The 27257-nt window shown below is 38.0% G+C and overlaps 1 protein-coding gene across 3 annotated transcripts in view; it reads right to left on the reverse strand.

Annotated features, from left to right (window-relative positions):
- Positions 1 to 27257, reverse strand: part of KIDINS220 (kinase D interacting substrate 220) — a 62244-nt gene that overhangs the window by 8781 nt on the left and 26206 nt on the right. The window contains exons 19-26 of one of the 3 annotated variants that reach the window (XM_088533519.1): positions 26698 to 26941; positions 26460 to 26548; positions 25637 to 25781; positions 22748 to 22910; positions 10402 to 10580; positions 9694 to 9920; positions 4755 to 4865; positions 3851 to 3907 (exon numbers count right to left, since the gene is read on the reverse strand). In XM_088533519.1, the coding sequence (XP_088389645.1) occupies positions 3851 to 3907; positions 4755 to 4865; positions 9694 to 9920; positions 10402 to 10580; positions 22748 to 22910; positions 25637 to 25781; positions 26460 to 26548; positions 26698 to 26941 (1215 nt within the window). The remainder of the gene's footprint in view (positions 1 to 3850; positions 3908 to 4754; positions 4866 to 9693; positions 9921 to 10401; positions 10581 to 22747; positions 22911 to 25636; positions 25782 to 26459; positions 26549 to 26697; positions 26942 to 27257) is intronic. The other 2 variants (XM_088533521.1, XM_088533522.1) reach the window with 2 other exon arrangements.

The following is a 27257-nucleotide window of genomic DNA, read 5'->3' on the forward strand; positions in this document are numbered from 1 at the left end:
CACTGAGACAGAATGCAATGAAGTTTTTAAGACAGACCTTTGTAATATACTTTTCGTATATGCTATGCAATTTTCCTAAGAAAAGCCTACTCTTTTTTTGCATTTGTAAAAAAAAAAAAAAAAAAAAGGCAGAATTCTTGTTGCATTTCATTTGCATAAAAGCTTTTCCTCATGTTTCTGATGGAAAACTCTGTCGGTAAACTAGCACTTTCTGACCATTTTAAGATTACATTATATCACCAATGTATCTCAATTACCTTTAAGACCTTTTTATCTAAGCATGCATAAAAACAGAACCAAAGAGGTATTTTTAAGAGCTAACAGAGTGAATATTAAAAGTATAACAATGCCACAATAAAACATGTGGAAAACTCCCATACCACCAACCCTCGGTCATGCCCAAACTTTAGAAAAGCACTTCGAGTTTCTTAAAGGACCTTCTAGATTTATCTACAGTCCATGCAAGGGGCCATTTTAGTTCTTGTTAGAACACCACAAACTATATCTTAAGGCATTAAAAATTAAATTCAGTATGAAAAAATGTATTTAAAACAATATAATTATATTGCAACGAGCCATATCCTAGCAAACGTAATTAACAATGCAAACTAAAATGGCCAATTAAATTCATTACAGACAAGCACTACTAATGCTAGCTTGACTTCTAACAGGTATTAGTAGATGCTATGGACATGTACTGGCAACACTATAACCCAGTGACAAACTTTTTAAAGGAACACCACAGAAATGTGCACAGCTGCTGTCAGAAACACCCACGTGTTCAGCAAGGTGAGCAGCACGGCTTGTTCCACCCTTGCCATGGAAGTGCCAGGCTGGTGTCTGAACTCAAACCTCCTTTCACTGGTGATTCAGGCTAAAGGCCTGAACTTTGCAAGGGGCCTCCTTGCTGATGCGAGGTTATACACATGGTTACATCCAGCTAAAGTGCAGAATGAGCCAGGGAAATCAAAAATCTTTAACTTCTGGCTCTGTCAAAACTCATTTGTCAAAACCTCCCTGCTTCTGGCACAACTCACTATCTATTCAGATAATAATGGAAGACACTAAGTTTCCTGAGGAAAATCATGAAGATTCCAGGGGAAAAATGAAAAACAGACTAGTATGGTAAGAACTAATCTCACATGGCTCATGGCTTTATGGTAGGACAGGTAACGTCCACAATCACTTACTGCTTTGACATCTAAGTTTCGCTTCATTAAGTAAACAACACTCTTACTCTTGTGGAAAATTAAACATATTTCCTCAAAAACTCTGGCTTCAGACTGAAAAAAATCTCATGAACAACAAAATTCAAGTAAGTGACAGAAGTCAAATTATATATTTAAATGGTGACTGCTCTCAATTTATTCACAGTGCATTATATTCTTTTAAAATGCCCCTATATTTATACCAATATAAATCCACCAATTTTCATTAAACTAATCTAGATTTATATGAGCTTCATAAGCCAAGTGCTTAGAACTTTGAATTGCAGAACTCAGTCAGTTCTAATGTCAGACTGAAAACAATGGCAAGGGTCTCACTCCCTCGTTTCTATTGCTTGTCCTGTATAATTTAAGCACACAAAATAAGGATTCTTCTCTAATTTGCTCCTCTAACTCTATGGCAACGCTTTTGGCTGCTTACCAGGCTTGCGTAAAAGACAATTTTCATTCTGCATGTTCTTCTCTTTTTCAATCACCAAACCAGTGGCAGCCCTTCGCATTCATTAACTATTTCATACATATTTTTAGTTCACTTCATTGCTTTGTATGCATCAATTCATGTACTAAGGTATAAGTTAAAGCTGTATCATATACAGTGGCAATGATCCATCAAATGAGAGCTTCCTAAATAGCTGGATAAAATTACTGTATCTATCACCTAAATAGCTGGATGAAATTACTGCACGCATCATCTGTGGATAATTGCAGTGTCTTAAATACTAATACTGTTCCCTTTCACAGAAATTTCAAGAAAGTCTGCAGAAGAAGTGTTTTAAAACAGAAGAAACTCTGATGGGGCATCCTAAAAGGCATGTAGAGTGACCAGTCCTGACTGACACCATCTTTGTGAACGACACAAGAGATTTTCAAAGAACCTGGGATAAAACTAAAAACATTTCAGAATATTTCCATTATATAGCATGGCCAAAATCATAAAGAACACCAATTACACCGATTTATTTTTATAATGTGGCTTGACCCATGAGAAGTGAATGACCTTCTATGCTGCACTATACACACTCACAGTACTAATTAAAGTAGAAATTGAAGACTAAAAATAGTAAAATCATTCATTATTGTTATTTTAACAACAAAAATAATTTAGTGATTAAATTAAATAGAGGTAATGGCCACAAACTGAAGCACCAAAAGTTCCACAGGAACTTAAGGAAAAATTTCTTAATAGTGAAGGTGACAGAGCACTGGAACAGGCTGCCCACAGAGGTTGTGGAGTCTCCCTCTCTGGAGATCTTCCAAACCCGCTTGGACGCAGTCCTGTGCCACGTGCTCTAGGTGACCCTGCGTGTGCAGGGGGGTTGGACTAGATGATCTCTAGAGGTCCCTTCCAACCCTAAGCATTCTATGATTCTATGATTCCTTCCTTTCCTACATGCTGCCAGTGTTATCACATAACTTAGATGCATAGCTGAAACAGCAGGTTACACGTGCTGCAGACGCAACCTCGGGGCAATAAGGAAAGTGCCCACCAGGCCTGCCCCAGAGCAGATCTCAGCCTTTTGTAGGAACAGGCTCGTACAATCATTCCCAATTCCCTATCCCATTTCCCCACTCACACACACACACCTCCTCCAACCACTACACCTGCACTTCCTCAAAAATCCTTTACGTTTTTCCTTGTGCTGACACGGCTGGGATAGGGACTGGATACTCGAATAAGGCCCCAAACCTGCCTGCAGCAGCATCCCCAAAAATATCCTAACGGAGAATCTTCCCCCCAAGGTCACCCCTTCACCCAAGGAACCACCGACCCACAAGAGAGGGGCTTTAGGGCTGCTAGAGATGCAGCAGCTCCCGATTCGCGTGGATTGCTGTTGCTTTTCATCGCACAGCAATGGAAAGACTTCTGGTTTTTGCAACAATTTACTAGAAGAATAAGTAATTGAGGTCAAACTACAACTGTTGCCAACATCTACTGGCAGCAAGCTATTAAGAAAATGATTAAAACTGCATTAACCTTTTGCTTTGGCAATAAATAAAAAAAATGTATTAACCTTTTGCTTTAGTAGTAAATAGTAAATAATAATTTTTCACTGACTTCCATGGTTACAGTAAAAAAAGATACCTTTAAATAACACATCTTTGTATGAGTATTTATGATGAAATGAAGACAAGTCATGAATAGAAAGATGTTAGCACACTGACTTGAGAATAAGCTTATGATCTAGATTTTTTTTTTATCATCATCATTTTTATGGAAAGTTCTTTGTACTTTAAGAACTGCAACCAACTTAAAAAGTAGGGATGACTAAAAGAGGAAAAAGATACAGGTCAGCTACTTCAGTCTAGAAATCTAAGTAACGAATGGCTAACTGTCATTCCTTACTCCATCTAGCTACCACCACACTCTTTATGGAAAACTCTCCACAGCTACCGAGAAAGGAAAGCAGAAAACTACAGGGGAAAAATATAATACACCACATAAGTGAAATATTAGCTCTTAAATTTGCTCACAAACTATATTAGTCTTCAACTACTCTAACTATTTGCCCACCAAAGCCATTGATGCAGTGTTAGTGAACTGCAGTTATGATTAATGCAGACTCATTACTGCTGAAAAAGCAATCAGATGCTAAAATTTCCACACCACATGACTACTCATTTACCATTGAGGGGTCTGTGGGTGAAGAAAGACCCTCATCAGCATCCTCCTTGATAACATCCTAACAACAACAAAATATTATGGTTTGGGTAAAATGATTAAGGGCTCAACAAAAATATGAAATAAGCAATGAATGAGAATGATCTCATAATAATACAGAATTCAACAGAAACAATTTAGTGATTAAAAAAGATTTAGAAACCTTTTAATAGCCTTGTTCAATTGGTCAATAGTCTAGAATTAAAGTAAATGACAAATGAGGCTTTTAGCTCATTTCTTAGCTCTCCTTAGTTCATAATTCCATTTGAACAGCAATCTATGTCAATAAAATAAATATTGTTAGGAATTTTATTATTCTACAGGAACCTAGAAAAGTGTGTTCGTTTTTACTTTTAACATGTAAATAAAGGTGAACTGTATGTACTTACAAGAAAAAGCTATAATTGATGCATGCTTATCATAAAATGTATTTTGTTTTTCTTTTAAACTCTAAAAAATTTTGCTTACTTAGGCCTTCCAATTTCCTGTACTCTTTGCAAAATCCAGAGGTGCCATTTTACTTTCTCCCAATATGTCAGAAAATTTTTATTCCTGTAAAATTAGCACATACATTTACAAGTGGCATTTTTTTCTCATATCAATTTACTGCCATTAAAACATTTTCCTGACAACCCTGCATGTCATACTCCTCTAAACTTGCTACCTGAATAATAAAATTAATTTTCTTCTGTAAATAACTTTTAGGGTTAAAAACAAAATACATTTTACATAACATGTTTACTTAAAGTATTTTAAAAATAGAGCTTCTACTTGTCTAGTACTGAATCACCATTAATGAGCTTCGTTTTGCATTACTCACTATACTTATTGTCTAGGTTAGTATGCGAATTACCCTTCAAAATACTTACTAGGCCATTGTTCTGATCCCTGGACAAACTCGTTTTTAGTGGTGGACGTGAGATGAGATGAGAACTGCCAGGGTAATACCTTGGCATGTAAACATATGGGGCAAAGAATGGCTATGGAAAAAAAAAAAAAAACGTAACAAAAAAAAGGGACAAACAATTACACAAATCAAAATGTAATACTAAAATAAAACTTATTTCAACAAAACACATCCATATAATTCAGTTTAATAAAGTAAAAAACTGCAATTACTAGTAGCTTTCTTTACTTTTTACACTGAACAGAATTCGGTTCTGAAGTGAAACCTTCAAAATCCCTCAGCAATTGTCCCCAAAAGCAAAGGGTGCTCCAGCACTGGTTTTCCTGAAGAATAGAGTAAAAATGTTTCTGATAGTCACACTGTAGCATCTGCTCTGAACACAGGAAAATGATTTAAACTTCTGTTAACTCTCCTATCTCAGAGCTGCTAAAATTAAAACTTGATGTGCAGTGTAACTTGTGCGGTTTCATAATACCCAAGGCAATAGTACATAATCTGTATAATACCTAATAGCATTACTAGAACTGCCAGTACTTGTGGTAACCATTCTGGAGGTTTTTTTCTTCCACAAATAATAGAGGTAACATTACAGTAGACAATAATTGACCTTTGCTTTGTTTTAAATATTCCAAGACATGTTCAATGTTCAATATAGGTATCGTTTTAAATGTTAATTATCAAACTTAAGTCTCAGAAACATTTTTCAAACAAGAAATATTTTTTCTTCACAAAGATCAGCTAACTGTAATTACATTTGATGTTATCATGTCCCTCCTTACTCTCTTCTACAAATGAATTTTATGAAAACAAATTCTGAGTATCCAGAAAGTATCCAAAAAGACTTAAGAGCATATCAGGGTTAGGGGCCCCAGTGAGAACTCAGGCCATTGATGGTGCTTGATGGAGTCACTTAAAGTCAAAATTACCAACATTTGTCTGTGTGAACAAAGCCAGTTTCCCTCCACATGAGACAATAAACTGTGTGCATCTCACCCAAAATTCACCAAACACCACTAGTTTTACCTGCACTCCTTATGTGTGCCCGGAATGCCACTCACTGGTAACAGTTGTGAGTGTGTGCAAATCGTGAGCTTCACAACTGGCAATGGAGGTGAAAAACAAAAAAAGCACAAACTGCTTTTCCAGTATTGTGGCATTTTGTCTTATCTATCTGTGAATTTTTGGAGTCTGTAAAATTAACACTTATTTTACTCTAATTACTTCTATAAGAAGATTGAGTTAGGTCTTGAAATAAAGATTTTCATTTCCATCCTTATCTATTCTCTTTTGGAACAGTGCAATAGAGTAGTAATTACAGGGTCTTCAGGAAAAGTAGAAATAAGGAATTCATTGCTTTTAATTCACTATGCAGTTCTTGAAAAAAATTGCAGATTTTGTATTGCAGATTTCTGGTGTTTTTATATATATTTTTAATTCGATTATCTAGCTATTAAAAAACAGCAAATACTGTTTGGCCTGTGTTTCTGCACATGACAAGATTCTCAGTGGTCTAACTGCACCACATTCAGAATAGAATAATCCATTTTATGACCTGCTGGCAAACACTAATCTCTGATGGGGAAGGACAGAGAGCAATCACCAACCTACGAAGGGGTGTAATTTCTTGAAATAGTGCACTCCTGTAAGGGCTAAAAACACACATACAAAATAAAATACCAAAAAATGGAAACAATAAAAAACCCTCTTTGCATTCAGAGGCAGCTGTAAGTGACCTGAGAAATAGAAGTCCCATTAGCAGGAGCAGTTACTTGAACAGCACATGCTCCAACTTTGAGCAATTTATGGAAAAGGTCAAACAGTCCCATCTTTGCGCTCTCTCCTACATGACTCTCACAAAAAGTTCACCTACTCTTCCAACACACTACACGTTCTGTAACTATCAGTCTAATTGCAGAATTCCACATCACAGATGTTGTTTCACATGAACTTTAAACTAACAAAACCTAACAAAAACTGTTGCTGGAAAAGAAAAAAAATCCCATGGCTACTCCCTCTGCTTATTCTCATCACGTGTTTCATCACTACCCAAAAAATGCCCATGGCTGCCTCAAGACAGCGGGATGGTTTTCTCAGGCATCTGCAGATCCAAGTTCTCTTGCCTAAATTTCCTCTCATTTTCCGCAACTTTCTCTGGCCTGGGTTACTTCAACAGCATCTTTAGGACCAAGTAATAGCGATCAGCAGCAGCAAATTACCTCTACCAGCACCTGTTTTTTAAAAAATGCATCATCGCTTAGTTTTTTTTGAATCAAGATGCACAAAGTTTGCTGCTGTGATGCAGAACAAGCCTTCACATACTATAATTTCTAGTTTTTACCCTGCAAAATCCCAATTACACTGACTTTCCCATAAGACACCTATCATCTTCACAATGGTCTGTGATAATCATAAATTCAGGAAGTTGAACTGAAATCCAGCTTGTAGCCCAGGAATGAGATAGAATTGGGCAATCTGCCAGAACCTTACACTACTACTGGGGAGAGAGTGACCTTTTTTTACTGTTTTTTTTTTTTTAAAGGAACATTAAAAAAAAAAAAAAAACTGACCTGGGTGTCATGGTGGATGACAAGTTGACCATGAGGCAGCAGTGTGCCCTCGTGGCCAAGAAGGCTAACGGAATCCTGGGGTGCATTAAGAAGAGCGTCTCCAGCAGGTCAAGGGAGGGGATCCTGCCCCTCTGCTCAGCCCTGGTGAGGCCGCATCTGGAGTATTGTGTCCAGTTCTGGGCTCCACAGTACAAGAGGGATGTGGAGCTGCTGGAGAGAGTCCAGCGCAGGGCTACAAGGATGATCAGGGGCCTGGAACATCTGCCCTATGAGGAGAGGCTGAGGGAGCTGGGCCTGTTCAGCCTGGAGAAGAGAAGGCTGAGAGGGGATCTAATCAGTGTATATAAGCACCTCAAGGGAGGGAGTGAGGAGGATGGTGGTGGCCTCTTTTCACTGGTGGACACCAACAGAACTAGAGGTAATGGCCACAAACTGAAGCATCAAAAATTCCACAGGAACTTAAGGAAAAATTTTTTAACAGTGAGGGTGACAGAGCCCTGGCACAGGCTGCCCAGAGAGGTTGTGGAGTCTCCTTCTCTGGAGATCTTCAAAACCCGCTTGGACGCAGTCCTGTGCCACGCGCTCTAGGTGACCCTGCGTGTGCAGGGGGGTTGGACTAGATGATCTCTAGAGGTCCCTTCCAACCCTAAGCATTCTATGATTCTGTGATTCTATGAAAGTGTGATTGAAGGTGCTAAAGGAATTAAGTGGACACTGCTAGCAACCACCCTGCAATCTCCATTTTCTACTATAATAATCATTTATCTCATCATTTATCCTGGTACACAGCACACTCCACCAAGCAATGGAGCAAATATAGCTCTTTGGCTCTCTCTGAAAGTGTGAAACAGATTTTAAACAATTATACCTTCGAAGAGTGGTACAAAATTCCAGAAAGGGCCAAAATAGAAATATTTGTGTCCTCAGCAGGAAAAAAAAAAAAAAAAAAAAGCAAAAGGAAAAAGAGGAAAAAATATACCTGGATATACATAAATAATAAAAACGAACAGATAAGCCGACAGTAAAAATAGTTTATGACTCATCAATAATTGGGTTTGTACTGTTTAAAAGGGCTAGAAAAAGTAAGTGTACTACCACATACTCCAAGCCTTGTCATGTACAGTAGCACAGACGCAAAAACAGCACTTCCAATTAAACACCCACAAGTTTGATTTATTATAAAGATTCATGTGATGAGTTTTTGATCAGCACTGCACTACTTCAAAGAGGGCAAGTTATTTTCAGCACAACATAATATTGTCACTGAATTGAGCAAACATAAAAATAATTTTACAAAAGGTAACTTAAAAGGTTCTGTGTGAAATGTATTATTTTTCATCCAGTCAATGAACATCAATTTAGTAATATTTTAATTTTCATTTTTTTAGCTTGTTTTTAAAATTAACTTGCTATTAAATCTCACTGAAGTATTTTCTTGTATACTTTTCTGACAATGACTTACATTACATTTCTGAACACTTTCTTTCTGATGGCATTCCAGAAAAATGTAAAAGTTTAAAAAAGACTGAATATATTCTACAAATATCGGAAATTACCGTTTACTTGGGGCACTCGCTGAAATTTTAAACTGTAAACAAAATAATTACCATCTACTGATTACCATTATAAATTTTGATGTAAGCATACCAAAAAGTCATTCTTACTAACCATAGGCTCATCTAATAATCACTCTCACTTAAAACTTTCAGATTGAACCGATGCTAAAAATAGTTTTTCTAATAATTTTTAAACTCAACTCCACAGTAAATTGTTTAATTCAATTTTAACGTGAGCCATGCCTAGCTGTGTTTTCTGAGGCCCACAAGTAACTATACAAAAAAAAATCAAGTATATAGTTTATGCAAACTATGTAGTTGCTTGGTGGAAAAGATTAACTCTATAGAATAACTCAAAGGACGAGACAAAACAGAAGACACGTCTACACACACTAGATGTTGATGTAGTTTCCGTCATCAGTTTCTGTATAATTTAACTTTTTTATGCAACTAAAAAAGGCAGGATTCTGAGCAACCATGTGAGCAATGCTGCAAAGCTTACCAGAGAAAAAACTAATAAAGTCTGTTGTGTCTCAGCATTCAATAGTGTCTAAAATATATCATTTTTCATTTTTTCATCATTTGTGATTTGTATTTCTGATGCAATTTACCACATATCTCTACATGAGACTACAGTGAGGGGCAACTGTTGTTTTGAAACTTACCAACTTTTGATCTTTTCTTTTTGCATGGGTTTTTTATATAATATTTTGTAGAGGACATTTGCAATGTTACCAAATTAAATCATAAGAATATAAACTAATACCAGATTATTTACCCGATTGTAGAATGGATGCTGAGGTCCTGTCATACCACTATAGTAACTGCTATGAGGTTGTGGTGATAAAACCCCGTTATTGAAAGGTCCATTAAAAGAGGTTGTTGAAGAGCAAGCTGAAGAAGGCTGACTAAACAGAGATGTTGCTCTAGCAGGGGCCTCATGCAGAGGCAACGTGGGATAGGGAAGTCCTCCAATATTCATTTGCTCCCTTGCTGCACGAACATCTGAAAATAAAAAGGTTAAAAAAAAAAAAGTTTTACCATCAAATACCTGAAAGTTTCAACTTGTTTGCCAATTCATTGCAGTATTGAACACTAAGCAGAACTCCTTAAGTAGATGGCTGTATGACACTTCCAACTGCTTAGCTGTTCTTTCTTGAGCATGTCACCTGCATGGCCGTCTTCAGCAGGGTTGGGACAAATTATTGTAAAAGTTTATGCAGACTCCTAAACACCTCAAATGCTCTCTCTCTCTCTCTGTCTCTCAGGAGATAGCACAAGGTTTTGGAAAAGTCTTACAGAAGAAGTAGTGAGAAAAAGAAAGTGTAAACGTAAATTCTCGCAAGACCAAAGGTTAATGAGTGTTTTGCAATGATTCAACGTTCAAGCTTATGACCTGATGAACAAATCAGGTTTCTGTGAAACATGCTGAGCAGCTCTAGTTAGTACAGTCTGACATTTTTCATTTATTTGGGTATATACTCACCTGCAATGATTTCTCGTAGCTTTGGATCTAAATTTACAGTACATGGCAAGAAGGTTTTTACATCACGTGCTATAAGAACAGGCGTCCGTGAAGATAAAAAAACTTCAAAGTTCCGTATGTCTCCATCAATTTCCAGAAGAGGTTCAACATCTTTTGTTGTAGGAATATTCTTTGAAATTCTGAAAAAAAAGACAATAATTAGATAAATCTCAAATAAATCATATTTAACAGAGTATGACTTCCATTTGCAAAATGATAGTCTATAGAAAAAGACAATCCAACCAAGTTTCATCTACTTGTTCTCTAGAAAATAAAGACAATGTGTGAAGATTTGCACCATCTGCAGAAAGAAGAATGTAAAACTTTTAAAATGAAGGAACACAGACGTCCAAGGAATCTTGTTTTATTGTATGCTTCAGAGAAATCTCAAAGAAACCATACAGAAAATTAAGATCAGATGAGGAATTTATAGCTTGGTAGCATCAAAGGAAAGGGTTAGGTGACCATGCTTAACTATTAACCTCGAAGATCTATTCTAATTCCAGTGTCTAATTCAGAAATTCCACGGTTAAAAATATTTTTGAACTAGTATATCTGGCAATAGCAATGCTCATGCAGTTTAGAATCACAGAACGGTCGAGGCTGGAGGGGATCCTTATAGTTCATCTAGTTCAAAGCCCTGCACAAGCAGAGTCACTAAGAACATGTTGCACGGGATCACCTCGAGGCAGCTTACGAGTATCTCCAGAGAAGGAGACTCCACAACCTCTCTGGGCAGCCTGTGCCAGCTGCTCTCTTACCCCCATAGCCAAGAAGTTTCTCCTCAAATAGACAGAACTTCCTGTGCTTCCATTTGTGGCTATTGCCTCTTGTCCTATCAAGAGGACACCATTGGCCACCACTGAAAAGAGTCAGGCTCCATCCTCTCGACACCCTCCCTTAAGGGATCTCCTCTCAGCCTTCTCTTAGGCTGAACAGGCTACACATCTCTCAGCCTGGAACAGTGATCTTCACCTCAAGGAGTTAATAATAAGCTAAATATTGATCAGAAACACACAGATGTCTTTACTCAAACATCATAAATTAAAAAAAAAAAACTGAGACATTAGCTATGCATATTTGACTACTCTGGACATGAAAATCTAAACTGGCAAAATGAAAACTAAGTCAGGGACTGAAGAGTTAAAGAGCAGCCTACTTCAACACTGAAATCTGAAAAAAAAAAAAAAAAAAAAAAAAAAGCCAGAAGAAAATGTGACATAGATTTAAATAAAACACACAGCTGATGAATCACATGAAACAAATTAGCTGCATTTTAATGCCAGCTCTGCTTAAGTCTGAATGTGAACAGTGTTCTGAATGCGATGAACAATACTACTGTTGAGACGGCACTAGCCCACTGCTGGCTTGTACATCGAAGCCTGTATTCCAAGCTCCCGAGGTCAAGGCCTTAAACTCCGTTCTTGAATGAAATATACAAATGATAAGGCATTTCTGGCAAGGAGCCACAGAAGAAGTATATGTGCCTTTTCTTCTCAGATTAAATATATACATATATATATATATATTTAAGCAGTTTAGAGGTTACTTTTTTCAAAATATAAGCATTATATACCCTCACATAAGCATCATATACCCTTGCTTTGGGGCTGGAATTTTCTCATGGAAAAAAAATCACTCCTTAGAGCACAATAATCAAAAACTGTCAGTGTCACAGTGTCTGTTTTCACATGAAACCACTCGTATTCAGAAAGAATGGGTCCAAAACAGAACCTTACAGTGACAGATTAGAACCTTAATAATATTACTCAGCATGCTTTCTTTCTGAGAGCAACTAGAGTTAAAAACTGCTCTCTGTGTGACTTGAGTTATACTCCCGCATTGATGAATTATTCCCGGCTTTTTCTTCTAATAAAACCATTTATTGTAAGTATATACAGCTACACCAACTGATCTTTCATTCAAAAGGCTGAACTTGCTCTGTTTTTTTTTTTTTTTTTTTTTTTTTTTAATGTTCATCTTTCATTTTTGTGCCTGGTTTGGGAAGTAGCCATCAGAATACAACAGGTAGCCCGTGGCGCCTGACTACCACTCGGCAGTGAACGTTGCCAGAGAAGATGGAGGAACACACTGTCCTGCCATGCTATACAGGTACAGCCTTCCTTTGCACTTCTGCTGCAGGAGATGCCATGGTCACAGTGTTGTCCTTCACCACACAGCAAGTAGGTGGCAGAGAGGCAGCACCAGCAGCATTGATCACGTTCACTGGCACCAAAGGGCTCTGCTGAGCCCCCTTTCCCTGTTTGCTTGGGTTTTGTCAAGCCAGGTCAAAGGGCTTGCCCACTTCCTCCCTGTCAGGCCCGTGGCTGCTGCTGTGCCGGGGTTTGGGCCGCCTGCACTCAAAGCCAGCCCTGATCCCATGGCAAGCAGACTGGATCAGACGCTTGTGACAAGGGCTGTGAGGAGCCTCATCAGGTACCTCTCCTGCTTGGCTCAGAAGCTGCATTTACACTCAGGCCTTTGCCTTGCTCCTGGGCCGAGCTGCGCACAGCCACGGCCTTGCTGGGTCTGGCACTGACTCGCTGCCACGACCCTGCCTCATGGCTACAGACTCGCTTGGCAAATGCTAGGCTATTTTCTGACCCTGCAACTAAACCTGCTGTGCTCTTCTTGCTTGGGTAGCACGGAGCCGGTCCATGGGGAAAATGTGCTGCTTGCCTTGCGGTTGCTCCCTGCTCCCGGCCTCCTCGGGCAGCGACCTGCCCTTACTGCCCCTCTTCATGCTGAAGGTTGATGTTCCTGCAAGTTCCCAGGCTCTCCAGGGCCATCCTCCCTGCTCTTTTATCTCATCTCCAATATCTGGTAACAACAATGATTTGCTGTCAAGTATTTACCCTACACCTGTTTCACCTGAACAGAAAAAATGCAAATAGTGTATCTGCATGCAAAACAGCATGAAAAGCTCTGACAAAAAACACACTTCAGAAAATTTACAGCACTATCAATGTATCAAAAATCCTGCTGCAAATATTTTTTTCAGGTTGAAGTTTTTACGCAGCAGTTTGGATACTCAAAAAGAGTGTTTGCTCATAGATACGCATTTACATAAAAGAAAGAAAAAGCCATCATGATGTACTCAATATCGAAAAAATAAAATGAAACAATGTTTTGACAAAGACAAGAAGAAGCAAAGCTATGGTCTGATATAGCTATCACAAAAGTTATAAAACCCACAATGCGTATTAAATAGTACAGAAACTTCACTGAACAGATGCAATAGCTATTTAAAAACTCCTCCTATTACAGTAGCTAGCAGGAAATCTCATTGCAAAACTGGCTCTAACTATCCAATCCAAGTAAATGTAGATAACACACTTCCTTCGGACTGCTGCAACTTTTGATCATTTTGGAAAGAAAAAGCATTTTGATCCTTAAAAGACTGAAAGATTGATGTTTATTAAATCAGTCTTCCATCCGCACTATCATGCTCTGCCACTGAACCATGTTATAAATATCAAATTTTAATTTGACTTTCTAGGATATTCTCTAAATCAGAACTCATTATCATTTTCTTTTTTAAAGGACATTAATACAGCTACAAATGCCTGGATTCACTCACAGCTTTACAGTGCCCTTTGAATTAAGACAAAGGATTAGAAAAATAAGCATATTCATTATACAGCAGAAAGTGACAAAATGGAGTAGCACAAAAGAATCCAAGATTGGTGAACACTGATCAGTAAGCAAAAAAAGTAATTATGGCTTGCTAACTGGCAAGTGCAACAAGATCAGTCACACAAGTAAAATACAGGTAGATACTATAATATTAATCTGTATTTACATTATCGAACACCAGGTATTAAGTTATTCTAGAACCTGATGCAGGGATTCTTTTAGTTAACACCTTCATCTGTGGGACTACAGAAATTCAATAAATGTTTGCAAGTCTTATACCATCAGGTATCATCACGGTCCACCCTAGTCTCCACTAGAAGATGCTATTCCCGGTCTGTAACATTAGGGCACAGTTAATTAAACACAGGACAAGACTAATGGGCAGCTCTCCTCCACTTGTCCCCTGCAAAACCCACATTCACAAAGCCCGATTTCTATTTCCCAGGATCAGCTGTACACTAATCTGTCAATCTATTATAAATACTATCCAGAAGTGGAGAGCAAAAAGATAAACTTGCTATTTGACATTAACCTTTATAGGTTAATTACCAAAAGAAAGTCAACCAGGACAAAAGCAATTTTACTTCCTTTACCTATTTCATTACCTGGAGTACTGCCCCTTCGTCTTGCCCTTCTGAAGCAGCTTCCTATGACAGAACTGACCTACTGAGGCAAGTTTACTGAATGGGTATCTGAACAAGTCATTGAAGGGAATACGGGAGCATCAACTTCCACAGCAATTGCTACTCCACATTACTGCTTGCTTGGTATGCTCTTACGCCACAGTAAGAGGCAAGTATTTTTTGAATATGAAATAAACATTTTGTCTCTTCATTTTTCTCTTAGAAAGATACGCAGCAAGGCAATGTGTTATCCCCAATTTTATTTGGGAATTTTTAATATTTCCAGAGAAGAACCCAAGTCAAAAGGATCAATTTAAACAGGTTCAAAATAAAAGCAATTTCTGGAAATCTTGTGTATGGGCGTTGCTGCTGTGTTCTAACTAGTTTCAATCAGTAAAGTTTGGAGGGGATTAAACTATATACATTAGCATTTTGGAAAGTTGTCATTAACACATTTTAACTATATTTTAAGCATTTAAAGACTTACTTGGGAAGTGATTTAAAAATATGAATTACTACCCCAAGATGAATAAGAGAACCATACAAAAAGTTTTAAGTACTCAGAAAACTTCCTCTGCTTTGCTCTAATTAGCTCTTTGCTCCAAATCTTTTTCTCTCCCTAGTATCTTCTCATCTGAACTTCCTCGCTACATTCTCTGGTACTTTCTTCTCTTTCAAGCCTTGCCTCACACAGGTCTATCCAGATAGTACATGGTTTGGGAAGGAATGCCTACTACTCATTTGTTATGTTGTCTATTAACATCAGACCCCACAATTAGCACAATAATAAAAACAAGGTAACTTTATGTGTCCTATTTTTTTTAAATAGGACACCATTAAAGGAAACTGAAAAACAAAAAGGTTAAATATTTAGAATTAATGCCTTATTGTGAGGTCTATGAGAATATTAAATTACCTATTTAAAAAAATGATTTATTTAAAACTATCCTAGCAACAAATTATTGCTGAGAATATTAACAGTCATGAATGAGGCACCTTCTATAGCTTTTTTCATCATTAATTTCTATAATCACTAAAAAGATAATCCTAAATTAATAGATTTGATACAGCCAGCATATTCCTCGAAAGTCAATTTTACCCTTTTTATTAAGAGGTATTTAAACAGTGTCAAAACTGGAATTAACATGACAACCTTTCAGAAAAGTTACATTTTAAATGAACTTGCTCAGCTTTAACACTGCTAGAGATTTGCTGAAAACACGTAAAACAATTTTTAGAAAGGATAATTTAATAGATACTTGTCTAAAACACTGTAATGGAAAAGGAGACAGATAATGCTTATCTTCTGGTTTTATTTTATTCTTTTTCTTCTTACTTATGTATATTAACAAAAAACCTTCAAATGATTTAGACAAAAGCTTTTAGCTCAACACATAATTGCAACAAAATTACAATAATTGTACCAATTAAAATAATCCTGAATGAACAGTTTGTCATCTTAATGTTCCAATGGTTTATAGAAGGATCTACTTAATTAGCTGAAATTGCTTTCCAATGTTAGTATCAAATGTCATTTGTTAAAAGTTGAACGATTTCGAAAATAATTTAACAAAGCAATTCTACAAAACACCAAGAACCAACATTTTCTTTTCAGCTGAATAAAGCAAGCAGATGTGTCATCAAATTGCTATAAAAATAAATGAGGCTTTATAAGGGGAAAAATAAATTTTACTACTAGTGCTAGAGAATACTATTTTCTGATTGTTTTATGAAATCAGATTTCTTTAATAATTTTCATATCACTTCTATTTTGGTGCCATTTTTAGTAGGCTGTAAATACATTTTCTTAAATTGAAGTAGAAAACAATAAGATAGACATATTCAATTGTATGTCATATAGAAAAGTGTTTTAACCTGCCCAGGCGATCTCCTATTTTCATTCACACATGCTTAGCACACAAAAGATTTTAACTTACTAGTAGAACACAGGGACATTTATAGAATGCCAAATCTAATTTAGTCAACTGCTGATGCACTTATAATTGAACTAGTCTTTACCAGTTTAAACTGAAAAAAAAAAGGCAGAGAACTAGAGGATAAAATTTCAACACTGTGTAGAATTTGCACCGTGTAGTTATTTACATCGTTTAGGAAAGCACGATTATTTTCTAATGCTGGAAGACATGTCTCATCTTCAAAAAACAAAGACTTAAGATCCTTTATTTCTCCTTTAGCTTCCTAAAAAGCATGTTTTCTAGGGGAAAAAAAAAGAAAAAAAAAGAAAAAAAAAAGCAAAGGTAGGAGCTCCTAATGGGAATGTATGGCTCATAAGAGCTTTCTGTATCCTATGCCAAGCTCTCAGATTCTCGTATCTGAATGAGCACAGGAATAGGCCCAGCAGAGAAATTCAGGAAGCAGCAGCCCCTTGCCAAAAGGATCCTCACAACGGAATGAGGAGCCCTGTCTCAGCTCTTTTGTTTTAGTTTCTTGAGCAAAGCCTAGGCAAAGAGTGACAGCCAGGACTGTCTCTCATGACACCAAACACGACGAGCAGAGTAACAACAAAACTAGCCAGTAGGAAACGTTGAATAAAGGTGTTGTGAAGACCTACATTCCCTATGATATTATTCATTAAACAAAATGTAAATTTATTTCTAGGGACAGAAAATAAAATTGAAGGCCTCCTCTCCCAGCGAGCACCTCTAAGCATCAAGACAGAGAGTCACAGTTCTCTCTTACAAACACCTCCTGAGTGTGTGACACACAGAATCACAGAATGGTTGAGGTTGGAAGGGACCTCTAGAGATCACCTAGTCCAACCCCCCTGCTCCAGCAGGGACACCTAGAGCACGTGGCACAGGGTGGCATCCAGGCGGGTTTGGAAGATCTCCAGAGAAGGAGACTCCACAGCCTCTCCGGGCAGCCTGTGCCAGGGCTCTGTCACCCTCACAGGAAAGAAGTTCTTCCTCACATGGAGGTGGAACTTCAGCTTGCACCAATTACCCCTTGTCCTGTCGCTGGCCACCACCAGGAGGAGTTTGACCCCATCCTCCCTACATTCTCCCCTCAGGTACTAATACACACACTGTTTCTCTCTGTATGTGGACACACAAGGCTAGAATTATATTCATAAAGCTATAAAACACCACGAGAAAGAGGAAAACACTATTCATGGATGTATCAGCTTCCAAGGTGAACGTTTGGCCTCAGTGGCATTCAGATACCGTCATCAGGCAATTCTCATGATCTATCACTAACTTTATACTGACTCTTTTTGTCCCATGAGCTCTCCACAGCAGGTAGGTAGAAGGCCGTGAAGTTGTCCTGGTAGCCAGTGCCCATGCCTGACTGGGCAAGCGATGAGACCGTTTCTGCAACCCATCACAGGACCTGCACCCAGCAAGAAGCACTACTTTACTCCCTACAATATCAACGTGAGCTAGGTACTGCCACACCTTCCCTTCCACATGTGTTTTTAAATAAAGCAGACTCAGCTGCTGTGTTTTGCTGTGCTGAATCTAAGCATTTCTTTCTCCTGTTACAAAAATGCTCAACAACATTTATTCACCCAGGCTTTTTCAAATGGCTTCAAATACAGATGATTAAAGATACCGAACAGGCTTAGGTGCAAGGAGAGCACGAGACTCAGCTTAGCCAGTTGTTGGCAATGTTGGGCATTCACACTAGTGGAACTGGAAATGTTAAAAATTCAGGGAAAAAAAAAAACAGACACCTCCATTTTTTTCAAGTGTTCAAGCTTAGGCTGTACTTTTGAACTCAAGGCACATACACATGTGTTAAGTTTCACCTTCAAATTTATAAACCTTAACACGTGGAACAGTCAAATTAACATTAACTTCCTCAGATTTCACAAGGAAAGCCCTACTGGCAAGATAGCTGTGCAACTACTTAGTGTCTTCTAGGAGCACTTTCCAACAGACAAAGTGCAGAAGACTTTGCTCTCTTCCATGATAAAAAGACAGATGTAGGCAGCGTTCAGCAGATTCTCAGTTAGTGAACAAACTTAAAGATGAAGGAGACTTCCCCTCCCGCAATATCAGTTTTAACAACATTATTTGTAATGGACAAGGTGTCAACATCAAATCACTGCCTTGAGTATTCCTTAAAAAAGTGGAAAATGTCAGAAATCTGAAAATAAGACGGCCAAAACTCAGAGCCCCACACTGAAATGAAGAATCTTTCTCTTCTGGAAAAGAAATAATGACCCAGATGTCTGTCATAATCAATCAATTAATAAACAGCACTTTGTTAATTTACAAGCCTGAGATGTGGCAGCAGCAAACACGCCCATGCCTTAAGGGAAGTTTTCCTCCAGTCTCTAGAACAGAAGTCAACAAGCCAGCCTCTGCATCACTGCCACAATATAACAGAATTATTAAGCACAGGCTTGTTCCCCTCTACTAATGACCAAAGAAGAACTACAGCATAATATCTCCGCTAGTTCACTGTGATCAACTCCATCCATAAGACCGGTCCCCAAACATGCCTATGCTGAAAATAAGTCTAGATGTTGCCTATACAATATTCAACAGGTCTTCCCAATCTTTCATATTCATCGATATATCAATATATCAATATATCTATAGCAAAGCACAACAGTCATTTCCCCAACAATCCTTCAAGGTAGAATATATTAGTCAGCCTTTTTTTTTTGTGCCCTTTTCCAATAAATCGAAGCACAGATAAACATATATTCAGTCAGTAAACAATATGTGGTAGTTAGATAGCTGTGTTTTTTTCAGGGCACTCCCAGGTACTGACAGCAGAGCTCCAGCTTCAGACACAGCTCCGGCTGCTCCCAGTTTACTGTCTGACTACGGAATCACTACGAGACTGCTGCCAGGTTCACGAGCCGATACTACCTCCCCAAGCAGGCACAAAAACCACCCAAGTAAAAGGTACAATACAGGCGATCAGTCTCTGACAAACAGCTCTGGAGAGGCTGTCAATTGGCACAGTTTACTTCTTCTAAAAACCTTTCCTCTATTGTAAATTCTCCAGTTACAACAGATAGCACCAAGATGTGCCATCCTTTTATTACATACCCTACACAATTAATTCTGCACAGCCAATAAAAGTTATCCCATAAGCTGGAAGGGGGAGGAATTGAACAAGATCCTCTAAATCATGTATCATCATGCACACATAGAGGAAAACTAGCCAAAGATGAATTTTATTCTATTGCTACCTACTGCTTGAGTACTTGACTCTTCAAATTTTACCATGCTTTGTGTATGTTGTCAAAGTATTCTTATTCTTGGGAATGATACCGGGAAACAAGTATCTAGGGGGAAGATCACTGGCACGCGCTGGTGCTGGTGTAACTGCTCTCTCAGCACTGTTTCGGCTGCACTTGTAAAACTGTTGTTGTCCCAGTGCCACCTGCTGGCGCAAGCCACAGAGGTACCCGGCTCAAGCACTGCGCTCAACGCGCCTTCTGCGCTGCACATACGTCTGCTCGGCTTAAATCCTGCTTCCTTCCCATCACCTTTTGGTGTTGCACGTGGAACACAAACAGCACTATTTGAAATGACCACCAATTCCCCTTTTCCAACACGCAGTTCTTCACATTCCAGATCCTGGTTTAATACACTGAACTTACCAAGCCTGCCGTGGATTGGCTCTCCACTCACGGGGCTGTAGCACTTCCAAACACCACAGCAAGAGCCATGCGACTCTGCACCTGAGCTAACAAATCTTGGCACACTCCGTGGCAGCAGCCTGAGTGTCTGAATTAATGGCAAAAAATCTGCAATCTGGGCAAGTCACTCACATTTAGTTGTGACTGTACTCTCCTTTTCTTCAAGATGGTTTAATACAGATTTAATCTTAGTCTATACTGAAATAGTACCCTTTAAAAGAACAATTTATATGTCAAATCCCACTTGGACGCAGTCCAGTGCCACGTGCTCTAGGTGACCCTGCGTGTGAGGGAGGGTTGGACTAGATGATCTCTAGAGGTCCCTTCCAACGTTAAGCATTCTGTGATTCTATGATAACTCCTCCTTTGGTTTATTTATCAGAAAGCCCATCCAAAGTGGTATGTCTTGAAGGCAGCAAATGTATTCCCAAGATGCTGAGCTGAGCACAGGGAATACCCAACTCCAACTAGCGTACTCAGTATGCACAAAAGAAAAAGGAACAGGGATGTTTGGATCCTAGCCGCGACTTGTCAGCAGCACAAAGAAATAAAATGAAAAATTTATAGTTGATATCAGTGAAAAGAATATGCTTACACATTTAGTTTAGATTACTTACTACTACTTACCTACTTACTGTGCACCACTAGAAACTTGTATGGGATTTGTACAGCAGACAGAATGACTAAATTTCATGCAAAGCTGAAGATCTGTTACAAAAAGTTCAGCAGAAGTTCCAAGGTAACAATCTGCGATGCTAGTTATACTGTGCCATCAAGTAATCAGCCGTGACATGGAATGAAAAAAAGCACTTCTGCCCATAAAAAAAATTAAATACAGGCTTTGCTCAGATATACAACCAAGACCCTTCAGTTTTTATTCACTGAAACACTGTGTCTTCACTCTACAACTGTAAAACTACTGTGGAACCTCGAAGAGTGACTGTATTCCTGTCTCAGGACAAAATCATCCATCAGTTTAGCTCAAAAACATCTCAGTTTAAATTCACTAAAGGGCAAACAACTGAGTTTTTTCCATACTGTTAAAGACAAGAAGTCTGATATCAGGACTTACATGGAGTCCTGTGCATTTCTTTCATAATGACTGTCTAAATTTACATTGCTCACTCAGCTACAAGCAGGACTTTCTCAGTTAAAAATAGTCAGTGAATTTCATTTTCCTCGTAACAGATGAGAATCTTCAAAGATGCCTTACAAAGGAGGTATCAAGTTTCTGAAATATCACTTGGACCTATTTTTCTTTTCTCAGATCATAATTGTCTTTTCTAACCAGAAGATGACAAACCTACCAACTCTAAGTAGCAAAGAACTGCTGAATAATGAAATTACTGAAAATATAAAATCATAAAGCATGCCAAGCCACACACCAAGAACTAAGCCAGGGTATTGGGACATGAGGGGTAAAAGGGAGTCCCTGATGATTGTGAATTACTAGGCAAATATGAACATCTGTGACATTATCAGTGTTAAGTAACAAGTACACTAAGGTATAGGGCACATATAATACCAGTATGATTTCAAAGATATCAAGGTAAAATACAGAAATTGTGGATTTACTCTCTAGAATAATTGTTTTTTCTGTCCTCTCCATTATTCCCTCAGCCTCGGAGAAATCTCTAGCTTTTCTAGCAACTTCTTCAAACAATTTCTGTCTTCCATCTTTACCCCAGCCCTGCTTTTCATCTGACCTTACATCACTTTTTATACAAGTTCAAATCCTTGCTTCTTTTCATGGACTTCCATTATCAGATTTTGCTGTTTTCCTATAGCCTCAGACTGTTTTCTTTTATTCTTCCAAGTGTCATCAGATCGCTCATCACAAGCTGTTTTCCTTCTGGAAAACAGCCAGATACTGAAAAGAGAGGCTGGTTCACTGGACCACTTGCTCTCAGCTGCGAGACCTAAGACAACTTAGTTGGACAGCAACTTCTATCAGTAGCTGAAAGAGGAAGTCTAGCTTCACCCTTTTAGTCTTCAACAGCAGCACAAGACACTGCCACATTCCCAAACACAATCAGGGAAAAACAAATCCCCACAGATCTAACCAGCAATGTCAAAGATAGGGTTTTTGCAAGAACCTCTGCAAGAAAAAAAACTCTTGCAATTTGGCTAAGGTGAAGTGAAAATCAACAGGAAGGAGACATATGCACAACTAGTTATCAATAAAAGAATTCCAGTATACTCCATTGATTTTTAATTTTAAAAAATATATTTTAAAATGGTTAATTATCAATGAAAGCCATTTAAAAGTCAGTAAGTTGCTGAAAGTTATCAGAAGACAGTAAGACTGTAGCAATTTTGGATTACATCTTGGTGGCTGTTTGAAAGCCATATTATTCTAATAATCATAAATAATGTTACAATTTTAATAATTGAAAGCATATTCAACTACTAGAATAATTCCTACCTTTCATAAATGGTTTTTAAAGTCAGCTGATCTGGAACACCTTCAGTCTCTTCAAGATGTAGTATAAGCCATGATGTTCTGTAAGGCCACTGCTCTGTGAGATTGATCCAACTAGCCAGTCTATCCCAATTGAATGTGATCTGATTAGCTCTCAATAAACGACCTTAGTATGAGACAAAACGAAGTAAGAAACACAGATTTTTGGTTTGCAGTTTTCAAAAGAAAAAATCTTTTTGTGGAAGTAGCAGCTATGCAAGTCCACTGACCTGATCTCTTAACTTCCTGGTATTATATTTTTAGCTCAGTAAGTTCAAATTATCTGATCTCACAGCACATCTAAAAACATGATTTGACAATCTGATAAAAAGTTTTGAAGATATTGGTCAAAACACAGGCTCTCCAACACTGTCAACTCCTACTTTATGTCAAACACTCATTATCATCATCCTGTTAAGGTGAACTTGACTTTACCACAAAACTTAACACAGTTCACACAGCATTGAATTTCCAACTTTAAAATGGAAGTTATGTTAGTACTGTTTTTGTATACTGGGAGACAAAATATCAGAGTCAAAGCAAGTACAGATACAGCTGCTATCTTAGTGAATAAAGAAAATTCAAAGCTGAAAACAATACAGGCAATAGGCAGTTTTCAGTTTAATAAGCCAATGCTTAACTATAAAACACATTTTAAAAAGCAGAAAAAGAATGAACAATGCAAGTTAATGTCAGAGCTTCTGTATTTCAAGTTTCAGCATTTGTTTTTTTGCTAAAACATTAAGACTGCCGACATGCTGGATAATTATTAGCTTGAAGACTCTATTTATGAAGCTCTTTATGGAGTTACCATACGTAACCAAAGAGTACTGGAGGAGAAAAGTGTTTTTGCAGTTCTATTTTTACATCTGGTAACTAACAGTTTGTGCCTTCTCTAAACTTTCACATCTGCACTATAATTTGCCAGAAACAGACATTTTGTGCTCCAAACTGTAGTGACAGTGCTAAGAGACTGCACATTTCTGTGAAATTCGGCTTCTATTCGCTCTGAATGCTACGTCTATTGTCATGTATAAACAGTTAACACATATAAACATGTAAAAGTCAACGGGAGAGAAAAGACATTAACACTCTTCTATTATTACTAGCACTAATACAATGGAATAGAAATATGTAATTGATTATTTTATTTAGTTTAGAAGATGCATTTACATTCAATTTGTCATAATCTGCATGAAGGGACATTAGGATAAGCCAGATAATGCAAGAAGCAGGAAAGCACCTGCAGAGATAGGCAGCCACTCAGTGTCACCCTAGTTGGCTGTCCAGGGCTGAATCTCAGCTCAGAGATCTAAGTCCCACGTCTCTGTACCACACAGCAGGAGTACTGTGATGACCATTACCTTGGCACTGCACTGTAAGAAACCTGAACCAGCTGCCAACTTGGGCCATGCTGGAAACAAGCCCTCCCAGAAGTGCAGTGTTAAGTGCAACAGTGATATGGCTGAAGCAACTCTCCACAGTCCCAAATGGATCTGCAGGAATCACTTCCAGTCCATCCCATGTTATCACTCTGGAAAGCAAACACTTCTAAAGCAGCTCAGATGGTTGCAGCAAGTTCATTAGCTCCAGGTACGTTCCAGGAACAGTGACAGGCCGCCCTAACTGAAGCCACTGTAGGCAACACAACTACATTCACTTGAGGCTGAACCTGATGCCAGCTGTTTTGAACCCATGCTTTATCTGCATTGGGCAACTGCAGTATTTCTATATTAGATCATTAATGAAGATAATAAACAGTATTGGCCTCAAGTAGTGAGCCCCAAAATGGGACATGACTAAGTCTCCAGCTGAACTTCTGACCACTGCTCACAACCCCTTGAGCCATTTCAGCCAGTTTTCAGTCCTCCTCACTGAGCATTTCTTTAGTTTTATGGTAACTCCACAAAGAGCTTCATGAATAGAATCTTCAACTTAGTAATTATATAACCTGTCGACAATCCTAATATTTCAGCAAAAAAAAGCAAGCTTATCCATGAGGATGTTATGGAAGACAGTGCTAAAAGCCCCAGGAACCAATGCCCACTACTTGCCCCTCACCCCCCAATCCAGTTATCTCCTCACAGCTGACTATCAGGTTGGTTAAGCACTACTTCCCCTTCATAAATCCATGCTGACAACTCTTCATCACCTGGAAATGGTATCTAGGATACTCCACCACCTTCCTAGGAATTGGGGTGAGGCCAACTAGCCTGCAGCTCCTCAGATTCTCCTTCTTACCTTCTTGAATACAAAGGTAACATTTCTCCCAATGCTCTGGAACTTCTCCAGACACCTATGACCTATTTGAGATGCCTGAGCATGGCTTAGCAATGACATTAGCCAGCTCCCTCATGGGTACATCCCATCAGGAAACACGGCTTCTGCTTGTCCAGTTTAGGTGCTCCCTACCTGATCTTCCATACTGATTGGAAGCCTTCCTTGCTCCAGGAAAGTTAAAATGTTGCATATTTTACTACTCTACTTCAGGATTAAAAATATCACACTTCTTTTAAAAGTAGATTAGAAATATTTGACTCCCACTAACTTCATTCAATGAGACACCAAAAATTAAGTATTTTTTTAGCTGTACTTAAAAACAATAGTTTAAAATCTATCTGTTCATACTTTGCTAGCACTCTAGGAGTTTTTGCTGGGGAAGATTTTCCAAATCAACATATATTTGAAAATAGTGCCCAAGTTCTCTTTTTCATCCGCATTGATAGTAACCTGATTTGTTACATTCAGTTTGCACACTAAAGACTGAACGTGATGTAACTGTAACCAACCAAAAGACAATTGTCACTATTGACAATTGACACTATTTACTGTATCCATATGTGCCATGCTCACCTGTCACAGAAACAATATTAAGTAATCTTCTCATGGTCTGAGGACTAATATCACTGAACCAATCCTCTGTAACCAAAAGCTTGGTCAGATCAAAAGACATCTGGCGAGTGATGGTACGTTGCATCTGTCGTCTTCTGTAAGTATCCTGATAATTAAATCAAAAAGCAAGCAATATCGATTAATGTCAAAAACCTGTATTTATTTGGAAATTTACTGACTCGTAAGTTAGAAACTTCATGAATAAGTATCTGTGAGGTTGAACTGAAAATCCATAAAGATATTTAAGGGAATATATTTTGCTCTAGTGATGTAGTAATCAGAGTGTAATATGGTATTCGCACTTTATTTAACCAACTTTCTGGTACTATGTTGGGGAGATAGAATAGATAGAATAATGGGAAAAAAAAGTGTGGTGAACATGCTGCTCTAAAAGTCTCATAATATTCCAAATTCCTTGATTTGTTTGATTATTGTCCCTTGTAGGAACAGTCACAGACTAGATAATACTGGGCTTATACATAAGAATCTAAAAAACATATACATACAGATGACCAAGACAGTGTTTTAGCTCAGCATTTGCAGAGAGTTTGGACATTCCAACTCCCTTTCTGAATTTAAGTCTTTGTGAAAGAAAATGTTTTGGTGATCAAACTTCTTCCCTTCTGGTAGATTATCAGTTTAGATTGTATTTTTCCTACAAGGACCATCAATGGTAGTTTAATAATAAAGGACTGCTTAAGTCTTTGAAGCTGACATAGTGAAAAATCTAAAAGACAAGTACAAGGTATTAACAGTATTTCGTTTACTCTAATATCTTTCTTACTCGTCTATTAAGAGCAGTTTTGCTACCAAGCTTGGTCATCTCTCCAAGACTGTTCTGAGAAACTCTTCTGTCAACTTCTTCATGTAGTCCTATTAAAATATAAATATACATAAAACATTTTTCAATTCATATGTATTTAATTAATGATTTGTCAATTATTTAAATAGTTCGTTCTAAAAAATAGATCTTATAAAGATTGCTTTTGTGACTTACAGATAATTCTCCTGTACATCCTTACCTGCATTCTCTGTATAGGGAATATCTCCATTGGTCGTTGAAGCTACCATCAGTTTTTTTGCATTACTCAGCCCACGGCTATTCAGAAACACAGGCAAATGGACTATATTTCGCATGTAATCATGCCCATTGATGTTTGAATCGCGAAGGACACTATTAAGATTTTGGTTAATAGCCTTTATAATAATGTGTGGATCACTTGCAAAAATAGCAATAAAAGGGCCTTTCGAAAACAAGACTCGCACCTGTAAGAAAGCAGATCATAAGACAGTCACCACCAAGAAATCATTATTATACAGATAACGCTTGTTTTAATGGGACACTAATGATTTACATCTTGTGATTTCAAAACATGTTATAACATGCCTATTCCAACAAATCTCCTTGGACTTTACTCTCAGTTGCTTAAAGCCATGAGTTAGCATTACAGCTATGCTGAAACATTAAGAAAATGAGTATAACACAGAAAGACTCTGTACATCTATTTAACTTCTCCTTATGGCAAATACATGGCTGCTAAAAGTAACTGAGCCCATTTATGGAAGACAGAAAACCAGAGAT

Source organism: Tinamus guttatus, unplaced genomic scaffold (genome assembly GCF_059628265.1).
Source record: "Tinamus guttatus ecotype Peru unplaced genomic scaffold, ASM5962826v1 Tinamus_guttatus_pri_ptg000508l, whole genome shotgun sequence".
NCBI classification, from domain to species: Eukaryota; Metazoa; Chordata; class Aves; order Tinamiformes; family Tinamidae; genus Tinamus; species Tinamus guttatus.